A 14,612-nucleotide genomic window follows, 5' to 3' on the forward strand; every position below is an offset into this window, starting at 1 on the left:
TGAGTTCTTTTTGGAGACTCTTGGACATTGCCCCAAGAATCGAAATTGTTTCAGAAGGACTTCTTACAGAAATTTTTGGGGATAGCACAGACCGCGCATTTGAAGAGCCCGTCAGTTATCGTGAGGCGATCAAACATCCGGAGTGGCGAAGTGCCATGGATTTTTACCTAAGTGATGGTGTTGCTGCTAGTGCATGTCGACGACCTACTGATATTTGATGAAGCGGCTTCACCAAAGACTTACCCAATGTTCCTTGACTTGATATCGACTCATATGCATTTTTGTTTCGATATTGTAACATAATTTTTGGATTGCTTTGTAGATCTTTCAAAAGACTTCCGAAGGATTTTTTATTACACTTCTCAAAGGACTCGATGGTTCCTTCAATATTGACTGTATCCCTCAAATGCAGCTTGCAGCGTTTTGATTAGTGGTGTAAATTCTTCAAAGTAATAACACACAACAGTATAGAAACTACAAGAACGGTTTACTGGTAAAACTTATCGATATACATATCTAAGGTAACATTCACGGTACTAACAAATTATGATATAGGTAGGATGAGTGTATTCCGGTTTATGGCAAGCTTTTTTTAGAATACAGTTTGCCGCGTCTCGATTTATTCTTCCTCTCCGCTTACAAATTTCCACGCTTGTCCTGATCGGCTTCAATGGCTTCGAACAGAGCCTTGAAGTTGCCAGCTCCGAATCCCTGTTTGAAATAAATGGAAGAATGATATCAATTCATATCAAATCAAAACTTTGCAAGCAAATGAACTTACATTGTGTCCGTGTCTCTGGATAACCTCCAGGAACAGTGTTGGACGATCCTGCATGTTTTTGGTAAAGATCTGCAGTAGATAGCCGTTCTCGTCGTAGTCGATCAGGATGTTGAGCTTTTGCAGCGTGTCCATGTCCTCTTGGATCTTGACCCTGCTGCTCTTTAGGCGTTCCCGCAGTTGATCGTAGTACGTGTCCGGGACGGACAGGAAATGCATTCCTCTGGCGCGAAGGTTCTCGATCGCCGCGATGATGTCGCTAGTGTTCAGAGCAATATGTTGGACTCCAGCTCCTCCGTAGTAGTCTACGTATTCTTCGATTTGGGACTTCTTTTTGCCTTTGGCCGGTTCGTTGATGGGCATCTTGACGGTCTCTTCGTAGTTGGTCATCACAATGGATCTCAAGGCGGAATATTCGGTGTGGATCTGGCTGTCGTCCACAGACCAGAAACGGTGGAACATCAGAACCTTCTCGTACCAGGCAGCCACAGATTCCATCTGCAGGTCTGGTTGGTTGCCGACCACGTGATCGATGAAGTCCAGGTGCGTTGCAGGCAGTTTCTTTGCAAGGACGTCGTCGTACAGCGGGGCCTTGTAGCCCGGCAGGAAAAGTCCGCTGTAGTTCTTCCTCTCGACGAAAGTGTGCTGAGTATCGCCGTAGGTCTTAACGGTCGCAAACCGCACCGTTCCGAACTCGTCACTCTCCTCCCAAACGTCACGGACTACTTCAGCTCCCCGCTGCTTGGCCCGCTTGACGATCACGTCCAGGTCTTCGACGGTGAAGGCCACGTCCTTGACTCCGTCGCCATGCCGGACCAGATGGGCTCCCAGTTCGGTGTTTTCCGGTTCGTAGGCCGACACGAACACGAATACGATCTTGTTCTGGCGCACGACGTGTTTGGCCAGCTTGCGGCTGCCCGTTTCCAGACCCTGGTAGGCCAGCTCGGTGAATCCCATGCGGGTCGTGTAGTAGCTGGCGGCCTGTTTGGCATTGCCTACGTAGAACGTGATGTGATCGAAGCAGAGGAACTTTCCCCCGTCCGGCTTGGGGCCCTTGTCGGTGTAGGTGGTCTGCGAGGGACGAAATAAGAAATGAAAGGATTAGTTTTCGTCTATTGATATGGGTAATCTAATCTATTGCATAACAGTAAAAGGAAACGCGATAACAATATGCAAATGGCGGTGACCGGCGCATCACCAACTAATATCACGTGTAAAACCCAAGTGCAGTAGGCACCCCTGAAGCTTGTCAACCCGGAAGCAGTTGCGTCTTTGATGACCGATGAAGCTGCTGGTTTCGTCAGGGATACTCTTTGGACGCTAAAAGGAATCGAAACAGTGTTGTTCCAAAAGTATACGTTAGTGCAGCAGAGGATGGTCACGAACCAACAACAGTCTTTGAAAACACTAAAAAGTAAAGTATAAAAGATAATTGGAGTGAACATTAAGGAAAACCTTCAGATGCCAAGATGCGGGAGCACCCGCATACTCGCCGATCTACTGAAGGACCGCGAGTTCGGCATTGTAGCGCTGCAGGAGGTGTGTTGGACAGGATGCATGGTGCGAACGTTTGAAGGTCGTATCATAATCATACCATCTACCGGAGTAGCGGCAACACACGTGAGCTGGGAGCAGCTTTTATCGTGATGGGCGACATGTAGAGGCGCGTGATTGGTTGGTGGCCGATCGACGAAAGAATGTGCAGGTTGAGGATCAAGCGTCGATTCTTCAACTGCAGCATAATAAACGTGCACAGGCCTCACTTCGGAAGTACTGATGACGATAAAGACGCATTTTACGCGCAGCTCGAACGCGAGTACGATCGCTGATCAAGCCACGACGTCAAGATCATCATAGGAGATTTAAAGGCTCAGGTAGGCCAGGAGGAGGAATTCAGACCAACGATTGGAAAGTTCAGCGCCCACCAGCTGACGACTGAATCATTGATTTAGCTGCTTGCAAAAACATGGGCATACGTAGCACCTTTTTCCAACACGGCCTCACTTATCGTTACACCTGGAGATCACCACAGCAGACGGAATCGCAAATCGACCACGTTCTGATTGGCGGACGGCGCTTCTCCGACATTATCAACGTCAGGACCTATCGTAGCGCAAACATCGACTCCGACCAGTATCTGGTGATGGTCAAACTGCGCCCAAACTCTCCATCATCAACAATGTACGGTACCGGCGACCGCCACGGTACAACCTAGAGCGACTAAAACAACCGGATGTCCTCTCAGCATACGCGCAGAATGTCGAGGCCGCGTTGCCAGACAAGAGCGAGTTCAATATGGCCCCTCTAGAGGACTGCTGGAGAACAGTCATCAACGACGCAGCCGAGAGCACGACGGGAACGTGGAAAGGAGTCGACGAAACGAATGGTTTGACGAGGAATGCAGAGGCATTTTGGAGGAGAAGATCGCAGCACGGGCGGTAATGCTGCAGCAAGGAACCCAGCAGAACGTGGAACATTACAGACAGAAGCGGAAACAGTAGACCCGCCTTTTGTGGTAGAAAAAGCGCCCCCAGGATGAAGCGAAATGCGAAGAAATGGAATTGCTGTGCCGTTCGGGAAGATTCAAAAATTACGTCCATCGTTTTTCGGGATTTCTAGACCCCCCCTCCCCCCTCTGTCACGCAATTTCCCTATACCCAATACACGTACTGTCACACTTTTCTAGACCCCCCCTCCCCCAAATGTTGGACGTAATATTTGAACGTTCCCTTCCCAAGAAACACGGAAGTTCTAGGAGAAGCTCAACGCACCCCGCAACGGCTTCGTGCCGCGAGCTGAAATATCCAGGGATAAGGACGGAGGCCTCTTGACGGACGGACGTGAGGTAATCGAAAGGTGGAAGCAGCACTTCGATCAGCACCTAAATGGCGTGGAGAACGTATGCACGGGAGGCCACGGCAACGGAGGAAACGACGATGCCAGTGCAGCGGACGATGGAAATGAACAAACTCCCGCGTTGAGGGAAGTTACCCAAGTAACCAAAAGTTCAGATAAAAGGGTACTTTATAAGCTAAGCAGCTTGTTCGAGGTTGCTCATTAGCCTTCTAAGCAGCTTCATTTTTAAGTAATTTTGGAACTTGAAAGTTCACATAAGCACGCTGGATAGCCTTCTAAGCAGCTTCTGACAGAACTTTGACAAAATTCATGCAGAAACAAAAATGTGTTTTCCAGAATCACAACTCTGTTGGTGGGTTGGTGATTCATGTCTGGAAATTCTTCTGATAATTATATTTTCACACATATCGCTGCTATGTAGATTTGAACTTGATCCTCCTGCGTGATAGCCTGCCGACTTGCCGCTGCGCTGCTGAAGACACTTGACAAAGTCAAGCTAACTTCACTACTGTACAAATGTGCAAAACTAGCTGCTGACAGAAAATCGATTCAAGTCAGACTTTACCTGTCGCTCACTCAATCGCAACTGTAGTACTGTGGTAGAGCGTAGGGTTCTCACGCAGTGACTATTGGTTCAAATCCGATGGGCGACATTTTTTTTTGCTCAAACATAATATTCATTGATTTGATAAACTCATATTTGTATTTTATTCTTGTTTTCTGTAAAAGAAATAAATTTAATCTACATTGAAACACAATGCTACTGAACTGAACTTCTATGAACTAGAAAGTTCCGACAAAGTTCCGAGTAGCATCATAAGCAGCTTTAAAGCTCCGCGAAGTTCAGATAAAGTTCCGAATGGAACTTTCTGGCTGCTTAAGAGGCTAACAATGAGCCTTGCCGGAACTTGTGACCGAAGTTCCAGCAAGGCTCATCGTTAGCCTCTTAAGCAGCCAGAAAGTTCCATTCGGAACTTTATCTGAACTTCGCGGAACTTGAAAGTGCATTTTGTCATGGGAAGCGGAACTTTTGGTTACTTGGGTAAGGATGCCATTCATCAGTTCTAATCCAACATCGCAGCTGAACTCATCAAGAAGTTGGCCACCTGTCTGCACCGGCTGATAGTCAGGATCTGGGAAAGCGAACAGCTACCGGAGGAGTGGAAGGAAGGGGTAATCTGCCCTATTCACAAGAAAGGCGACTATTTGGAATGTGAGAACTTCAGAGCGATCACCATTTTGAATGCTACCTACAAAGTGCTATAACAGATCATCTTCCGTCACCTGTCACCTATAACGAATGAGTTCGTGGGAAGTTATCAAGCCGGCTTCATCGACGGCCGGTCGACAACGGACCAGATCTTCACCTTTCTGGAGGCAAATCCTCCAGAAATGCCGTGAATACCAGGTCCCAACGCATCACCTGTTCATCGACTTCAAAGCGGCATACGACAGTATCGACCGCGCAGAGCTATGGAGAATCATGGACGAAAACGGCTTTCCTGGGAAGCTGATAGACTGATTAAAGCAACGATGAACGGTGTGCAGAACTGCGTACAGGTTGCGGGTGAACTATCCAGTTCATTCGAATCTCACCGGGGACGGACTCTCATGAGATTTTTGATCATTTCCAGCTGTTACTTATCCAGTGTGTGCTTTTGGACGTCGTCCAGCAGGAACTCCTCAGATCTAATCTGCTCAGCTAAGAATCCTCAATTTTAGGAAAAAAACCTAGAGGCTTTCGCCAGAATCTTCCGGAAGAATCCCAGCAGCATTTCTAGAGAAATTCAAAGTGAAATCCCTGGAGGAAGCAGAGCACAGAAGGAATTTTAGGAGATCCTTGGTGAAATTTTGAAAGGAATCTTGAAAGGAAATTCTGGAGGAATCTCTGTAGGCATTCGTCACAAGAGTCACAAGAAAAATTTCTGACGGAATTCCTGTAGGCATTCCAAGGACAAAAGAATTGGTGAAGGAATCATTGGAGAAATCCCAGGAGGAAGTACTTCCATTTTTCGAGGGGAATTCCAGCACAGCCCTGGAGAAAATACATCCTTTATCAGACGAATTCCTCTTAACAATCTTCAGGAATACCTACTGGGATTCCTACAAAAAATCTGCTTGGATTCCTCCAGAGATTTGTCCAAGGATTTATCCAGGAATTCCTTTCGAGATTCTTCCTGAGATTCCTAAAAAAAATCCTCCTGTGATTCCTTTATGGAATTCTTCAAGGGTTTTTCCAGTAATCGCAGACAAAAATCTCTTGAGGTATTTCTGGAGAAATATCACAGCTGGAATTTCTGGAGGAATTTCGGGAGATATTACTGGAGACCTACTAGCAGGAATTTCTGGAGGAACTATAAGAGCAATTTTCGGATGAATCTTTGTAGAAACTTCCAGAGGACTCCTAGAAGTATTTCATGGATATATTCGACAAGCCATCCCAACAAGAATCTCGGGAGGAATCTCTGCAAAATTTCCTGGAGGAATAAGTTCATGAAAATATAAAGTAAATTTTGGAGGAATCACAGCGAAAATTGATGGAGGAATCCCCTCGGGGATCCTCCAGAAATTCCTCCTGTGGTTCCATTCTTCCAAAAAAATATTCTAGTTTGCTCGAGAAACAGGTTCTGCTCTAGTTGGGGCATTATGCCAAGAACAAAGGCGTGTCAGAGGCGTTTTCATGCGCTTCAGGGCGTTTCAGGGCGTTTCAGGAGGTTTCAGACGGCTTTAGGGGGGCTTCATATGCTCTCAGGTGAACTTCACGGGAGTTTCACAGGTGTTCCAAAGTGTGTCAAGGCGTTTCAGGGCGTTTTAGATGTATTTCATTTGTGTTTCAGAGGTGTTTCAATGCGTTTCAAAAGGTTTCAGAGAGGTTTTGTGAGGCTTCAGAAACTCTCAGGTGAGTATCACGGAAGTTTCATGAGGGTTTCAGAGGCGTTTGAAAGCCTTTCAAGGTGTTTCAATGCATTTCAGGGCGTTTTATGGCCTTTCAGGAGGTTTCAGGAGGATTAAGAGTGCCTTTAGTAGAGAGTCGCAGGTGAATTTGCCGGAGGTTTAATAGGGGTTTTAGAGGCGTTTAATAGCGTTTTAATGCGTTTCAAGGAGTTTCAGCAGGTCCAAGGGGGCGTCAGAGGTTCGTAGGTGAATTCCACGGAGGTTTCATGGGGGTTTCAGAGGCGCTTCAAAGCGTTTCAATGCGTTTCAGGGCGTTTCAGGACATTTCAGAAGTTTTCCGATGAATTTGAGGGGGCCTAAGAGCAAATATGATAAATTAAAAATCTTTGCTAAGAGGCTCGCAGGTGAATTTCACGGAGGTTTCATGAGGGTTTCAGAGACGTTTCAAAGCGTTTCAAAGCGTTTCAATGCGTTTCAGCAAGTCTCACGGGGGTTTTATGGGGCTTCAGAGGATTTCAGGTAAATTTCACGGATGTTCATAGGGAATTTAGAGGCGTTTCAATGCGTTTCAATGCGTTTCAGGGCGTTTGAGGAGGTTTCACAGGAATTGAATTTCTCGTTTCACGGTGTTTCAGGAAGTTTCACAGGGGTTATAGGGGGCTTCAGAGGTTCTCAGGTGACTTTCACGCAAATTGTGAAGTGGGTTTAGAGGCGTTCCAAGGTGGTTCAATGCATTTCAGGGCGTTTCAAAGTGGTTTCAGGAGGTTTTAAAGTGGTTTCAGGGGTTTCAGAGGCTCTCAGGTACATTTTATGAAGATTTCATGGCGTTCCAAAGCATTTCAAGGCATCTCAATGGTGATCAGAGCGGTTTCAGGGGAGTGTAGAAGCCCATTTAACTTTTCTTCTATTGCGTAAATCTCTTAGAGACAATCAGATACGTGTAGATTCGATGACCTATACTGAAGGAAGTTCTTGGAGATGCTTAAACTGACAATGAACTCACCACTTGATAGCGCATTGCTACATGAGGCTGTGTAAGCATAAATTTCATTCATAATGCTCCAATAGATCACTGATTAAGCTTGCAGATCAGATGGCCTAAACTCCAGGGAGTTCTCGGATACTCTTAAACGTTTAACCCTTAAACAATCCGTAAACGGCCCTTAACTCTTAATTTTGTTTTTTTTTCGTAAACCAACTTTATCTGTAATCTTGAGTACGCCAACTGCACTGAACACAACCAAATTCCATTTAGGTAACGTTTCCTAAATGGAGGGATCTAAATAGATTTTACCTAAATGGATCCTACCTAAATGGAGGTTTCAGTGTGCAGCTTTTAGTGTTCTTGTTTTGTAAGATCAAAAAGTTTGATGTATAGGTAGGTTCTGAAATAATAGGTAACTGTTCTCTTCCTCGGAAGAATCAGGAATCAGGAAGTGACCGTTATTGAGGTTTTGTATAAAAATTAAGAAGAATAGATTCAGATTTGGATTAGAAATAAATTAGGGGTATTAGGGGCATAATGGACACCCTAAACAAATGAGTGCGTAAGGCCTGTATAACAGAGTAAAACTTAACATATTATCAGTTGATTTACAACTCTAACTTGTTTCCCACGTCTTTCAATCATTTACAGCAGGTAGAATGTCTTTATTGTGAAGAAACAACGAATTGTAAACCGTGTGTTTTTCAGGGCTGGCAGTAAAGGTACGGGGCGAAATGGACACCCATCGGGGCATAATGGACACCCCTGCATATTTTATGCTAATTCTTTGGTTACATCGACCAGTTAAGTAATTTGCCTACAGAGACCAATACCGCAGATATAATACTCCATCTTAGACGAGTTTACGTAACATCTTAGTAAATTAAATAAACTTTAGGCAATAATAATCGGATTGATTATTTTCAAACGATCTAAAACGCCTAACAGTATGCAATGCGCGTACATCCATTCGTTATTGCCGGTGTTCATTTCGCCCCGAATCGACTACAACATTAAAATTGCTATTTTAAGTAAATTCTGATTAGAAATAAAATACTTCATCCATTGCTAAATCTTCGTATACGTGTAGATAAGGTAACAATTCACTTGTTTTTATGGTAAACACACTTAACCGTTATGTGTCCGACAAACTTTTTGCTTTTTTCTACACCGTGCTATTCAAATGGGCGCTGGGTACCCGGGTACCCTGTCGGCCACATAAGGGTTAAACACTCGTAATACCTTATTTGATGCTGCTTCGAAATTATAAGAATTTCACCATATGAAAAACATATTTCAATTTCAATGATATTTTGGTTATTTTGGAGCAATATAAATGGTACTTTTGAAAAAAAGAACCATGACTTGTTCCTTTACACTTATTCATCAAAAGTTTTACATAAAAGTCAACGGTTTCGGCAAAAACAGGGGTGTCCATTATGCCCCTTATCCCCCTACTAAATGTCAACTAATAATTCGAACACATAATATCTACTCTAAGACGTTTTGCCACCTTTTGTATGAAGTCGCACCACTGTGCACTAGACCGGCCCATATTTGTATGATGCGAAAATAGTTATTTATGCAACAAGTTGCAAAATGATGATTTTTTCAGCACGAGTCGTACATTTATCCAACGAGGCTTGCCGAGTTGGATAAATACGACAAGTGCTGAAAAAATCGAGTTTTGCAACGAGTTGCATACAAAGTTTTTTGTAATTGCAAAACATACCCATTCAGTATTATCCTTGGTATAATCTTGCTACACGTACATGTATCAAGACGAACCACGTGGCAGCATTCATGCGCGTCAGCGTGGTGCTTTTGTTTGATCAGGTAGGCTATGATGGGGTAGGTGTAAGAAATTTGCAAACTCCCGTCGTCGTCATACCGCAACCGCACCGCATGGGCAAGAATAAAAGTAGCTTCAGCTGCTGCTTGTACGTCTGATCTGCAGTTTTAATCTGAATCTGGATAGTCCTGATTCGGATTCGAGCTCATTAGAGGATGTAGAAGTGGCAGCTGTGTCTACGGTAGCCTTGAAAGTTATCGAAAAGTGGGTTCTGGCAAAGGTGCCGAAAAGTGCTACTTTTCAGCACTCTTAAGAGTGCCGAAAAGTAGTACTTTTCGGCACTTTTGTTTTAGTGAAGAAAAGTAGGCCGTTTTAACGTTACAACCGCGAGTGAAAAGTAGGGGAAAAAGCTACGCAATTACAAAAAAAAAGTTTTCAAGATTCACGGGGCACCCTCTAGAATTGAGCCTTTGGATGAGAAGAACAATCTGTGAAAGATTCAGCTCAATCGGTTGAAAATTGAGCTGGCGCAAATGAGTTGAAGGTTTGTATGGGATGTTCAGTCCAAATATATGGGAAATTGGATGACCTCCAGTCTTTCATTCAGCACGCTGGTTTGGCGAGTTCGATTCGGCTCAGAATTGAAAGAATGGTAGTTGATACCCTAAAGAACAACTTTGTAGAAGACCATATCATGATAGAACTCAATTCAGTTGCGGTTTCGGCCAACGAAAGCAGGATGAGGACATCTTCCCCAGTTTACTCTCGGTTGTTACATGCAGCATGTGTTTTTCGTTTGAAACTTGCGCATTACATCATAGGCGGCTATGTTGTCCTGTATTTCCATTGCTCACGCACGTAAATGGGTATCGAGACAATGAAAAATTACATAGCTGCCTATGATGTAGCGCGAAAGCTACGACCTTCAAACACGTGCTGTATATAACAACCGAGAGTAAACGGGGGAGGGCCCATATAGCCGAGGCGGTAAACGCACGGGTATTCAGCATGACCATGCTGAGGGTGACGGGTTCGATTCCCGGTCGGTCCAGGATCTTTTCGTAAAGGAAATTTCCTTGACTTCCTTGGGCATAGAGTATCTTCGTGCCTGCCACACGATATACACATGCAAAATGGTCATTGGCAGAGGAAGCTCTCAGTTAATAACTGTGGAAGTGCTCATAGAACACTAAGCTGAGTAGCAGGCTTTGTCCCAAAGAGGACGTTACGCCAAGAAGAGAGAGAGAGAGAGAGAGTAAACGGGGGAAGATGTCTTCATCCTGCTTTCGTTGGCCGAAACCGCAACTGAATTGAGTTCTATCATGATATGGTCTTCTACAAAGTTGTTCTTTAGGGTATCAACTACCATTCTTTCAATTCTGAGCCAAATCGAACTCGCCAAACCGGCGTGCTGAATGAGGGACTAGAGGTCATCCAATTTCCCATATATTTGGACTGAACATGTCATACAAACCATCAACTCGTTTGCGCCAGCTTAATTTTCAACCGATTGAGCTCAATATTTCACAGATTAGTCCTGTTCAACGACGTAGGTTGAACTAGCTCGATGTTGCTCCATCCTGCTCTTACCCGTTTGTTGACAAATAGGTAAAAGCAGGATGCAGCAACTTCGAGCAAGTTCAACCTGCGTCGTTGAACAGGACTATTGTTCTTCTCATCCAAAGGCACGATTCTAGAGGGTACCCCGTGGAAGTTTTCGACATTTTTGTTTGGGTCAGTCTACTGTGCACTGTTCAAAGAGATTCAGTGGGGATGCAAAGGGATTTCAAGGAAGTTTCAGGGAAGTTCAGGAGGGGTTTCAAGCTTTTTCAGGGTTTCAGGTACTATCAGGGATAAATTCCCTGGAACACTCCTGAAACCATCTAAACCTCCCGGGAATACTCCTGGAACGAGGGTTAACCTTCACATACCCGACCCCCGACAACTCATTTTCAAAATGCTGGCATTTCGTCAATTCTCATCCGATTTTTTTGAAGTCGCCCTTAATCGATCATAAATTGGTGCAAGTTTATCACACTTAAGTGGTCATGTAATATCCGGAACCATTCCGGAGATATTCCGGATTGTACTGGGGTCAGGGGGTGTGGGAGTGATCTGTTTCGTCAAATGACTAAAAAGGATTATTTCGTGTGTTATTGTGTTTGAGAGGCACCCGCGGAACCTGTTTCAGATGTTCCGGAGCTGCCATATCAGTTGCTACAAACTTAAGTCATTTTTTTCTGCTCAATTCTCTTGAAATCATGAGGTTTGATATGTCGCACGGCATGTTTTAGTTGCAAACCAGAAATGTCCCCGATGTCACCCCCTTGGAACCTATGCTAGATGTTCCGGGTTGGCCATATTAGTTGATACAGACTTCAGGGTATCGTTTCTGAGTCAGTCATTCGAAAACATGAAGTTTTATATGTCGCACGACATGTTTTGGATGAAAACCAGAAGTGTCCGCAATGAGGTCCACGTGGAACCTGTCACGGTGATCCGGATGGGTCAACTTATTCAAATCTGGTTATCGCAGTTGTGTTTTATTATTCGCAATAAAAATTCTGCTGAATTTCGATGGTTCAAACACAATAACACACGAAATAATAATTTTTAGTCATTTCGGCACCCTACCTGACCCCAATACAATCCGGAATAACTCCGGAATGGTTCCGGATATTGCATGGCCACTTGGGTGTTATAAACTTGCACCAAATTATGATAGATTGAGGGCGGCTTCAAAAAAGTTGAATGAAAATTGACGAAAACCCAGCATTTTGAAAATGAGATGTTGGGGGTCGGGTGTGTGAAGGTTAAGGACGATTTGAGTTTCTATCCGAACACTTCTTTTTTTATTTAAGGACAAACGTCTTTAAATCCCGCTTCAACAGTGCACCAAAACTTCAGACGCACAAATCTCAAGAAGCAAGCTTCAAACAACAATGCATTTTATTATTCTATTCATGCTCACTTGTGAATTGATCACTGAAATAACTAAAACGGCCGCTATGGAATGAACAGATAGCGCCACCGTAGCCTTGTGTGTTTGACGTAACTCGACTGCTGTCACTGTGTGACCGTCCATATACGGGTGGCGCTTTTGTTTTGATGCGGTGAGTAGCGGAAAAGTCGGCTTCAATGATCCATTGCTTAAAATATGAAGCTCAGGTGCGCTGGCTATGTTAACAAATAGATTTGTGCCCTCGAAATCGTGAGTAGGTGCCAATGACGGCCATTGTGGCGGCCATTTTGGGATTCTAACAAGTCTGTCCTTAACTGACTGCAAACAAATTGGCGTTATTGAACCTTTTATAAGTGGAATTACTGGAATATGTTACAAGAAAACAGTTAGGTATGATCACTTAGCCACTCAATTGATTCGTTCTGCATTTCCACTGATTCCTCTAAATCTCAGACTAAATTAGGCCAAGCTCAATGTCTTTAGCGAATCTTGTAGCTGGCTTTCTCAGTCTAGCAATTTACTGTTTTCTTAATTGTTAAAAGCGTGTAGAATTTTGAATCACCTAATTTACAAGTTTTTCTTTGTGGATAGTTGAATTTCTCTTCAACTGTGATTTGTTGCTAGATTCAACTAAGCTGTACACTAATATTGTTCAGGTTCACACAATTCAGTAATAGTCCACCAAAAGTTTTCACTCACCATTTTCACAGATAAACTCGTCAACTGTTATATAACGCCCCCAAAAACCGTCACGTCTGCTTCAGGTTGCTTCCCGACCGGATCGTTCAGCAACGTCTCCCGATAAACTTGTTCTCACTGGATCTCCAACCGGAACCGAATCACTTGCACAGTTTTTGTCCAAATCACAAAATTCCTCACAAAATCACACGATAACCGTCCGTTTCGCGCCACGTCCAAATTCAAACTTAACCACCTGAGCCGGCAACGTACCACCTTTTATAGAATTTCCACGCGTTGCTCCGTCTTCGATTCGATCACAGTTTGATCGCGGGATGTTTGTTCGAAAGCGAAGAATCATGGGCACGCGCGCGCCTCAACGCAAACCTAAAACTTCATTCGGAGAACTGGTTCTGTTTCTAAGCGCAAACGGTCGTCTCCTCCCGGGCTGGATGGATGGAGGTTTTATGCGAAACGAAGCCGGTCCGGGACGGTTTCGTTGCCGGGCAGGCAAATGAGTGTCTTGATACTTAGATGTTGTTGTTGTCGTCGGCGTCGGCGTTGTCCATGTCTTTGGAATTTTTCAAGAACTTGCGGACAACCTGATCATCGCCTCTGCTAGGTGGTTGAAAGTGCGGGTGGTGACATCGATAATGGCGCTGGAAGATGTCACCATCAAGTTCGAGCAATTTATTTACGAGTTATATCAGGTAACTCAGGTTGATACCAGCAGACATTAGCTAGCTGTATTCCATTCTTTTTTCAATTTAATTGGACAATTTGTTCAATTTTGATAATACTGTTGTACGCTTTCGTTTAACCAAGGCCTATTTTTTCGCAACTGTAATAATTTTCTTCATTTTTAGTTTTGGAGGTTCTTACAGGTGATAGGGAATAAAACAATATAAACTGGTACCTAATTTTGGCGGACGGTGCATAAATTTAAAAGGGCATAAAAAGAGCACAAATTTACAAAAAATGCATAAATTTAATTCACAAGAACTAATCTTGCTCCTAGGCATTTGAGATGGGCCTAAGGGTTTTCCAGAAAGTTCCCAGAGTGCACAAAAAAGGGGGATCCAATGGACTTCAGTGGCGTTTCAGAGGGTTGTTTCAGGGGATTTTGGGAGCCTGTTAAGGGCATTCCGTGATGTTTCGTTGGTGTTTTAGTCAGATTACGGGGATTTCAGGTGCGGTGCAATATGATCAAGGGGGTATCAGGGGCCTTTAAAGGGATAAGGATCAATACCATGGATTTGGATCGAGCCAAATAATAGCCTTTAAAGGGCGTTGCTAGGGGTTTTAAGGGGCGTTGTTAGGCATTTTAGAGAGTTTCATGGGGATTCAGGTCTGTTTTAAGGGCGTACCTAGAGCTTTTGAGCATTTGATAGCATTTCAAGGGCCTTTTCAGGTGAATTTCAGGAGGTTTCTGGAGCCTTTAAAAGGTGTTATAATAAGTTTCAGGGACATTTCAAATTGGTTATAATGTCTTCATTCAAGGGCGTTTCAATGAGATTACGAAGGTTTCAGGGACGTTTCGAGGCATTTCAGGATTTCAGAAACACCCATGGAGTTTCAGGGGCATTTCAAATGGATTACCGTCTACCCCCGTTGGTTTGACCGCATCTAATCTGAACACTTTTTAATTTGACCCCCTCTAATCTGC

The 14,612-nt window shown here is 44.0% G+C and overlaps 1 protein-coding gene across 1 annotated transcript; it reads right to left on the reverse strand.

Moving 5' to 3' along the window:
• Positions 1 to 468: 468 nt before the first annotated feature.
• Positions 469 to 13,215, reverse strand: LOC109424644 (4-hydroxyphenylpyruvate dioxygenase). Its single transcript, XM_019699806.3, has 3 exons — positions 12,968 to 13,215; positions 782 to 1,849; positions 469 to 711 (listed from the first exon to the last, which is right to left on the reverse strand). The coding sequence occupies exons 1-3, from the start codon at positions 12,968 to 12,970 to the stop codon at positions 637 to 639; spliced, it is 1,146 nt and encodes a 381-aa protein (XP_019555351.2). The 5' UTR covers positions 12,971 to 13,215; the 3' UTR covers positions 469 to 636.
• Positions 13,216 to 14,612: the final 1,397 nt, after the last annotated feature.

Source organism: Aedes albopictus, chromosome 3, assembly GCF_035046485.1.
Source record: "Aedes albopictus strain Foshan chromosome 3, AalbF5, whole genome shotgun sequence".
Lineage (NCBI taxonomy): Eukaryota > Metazoa > Arthropoda > Insecta > Diptera > Culicidae > Aedes > Aedes albopictus.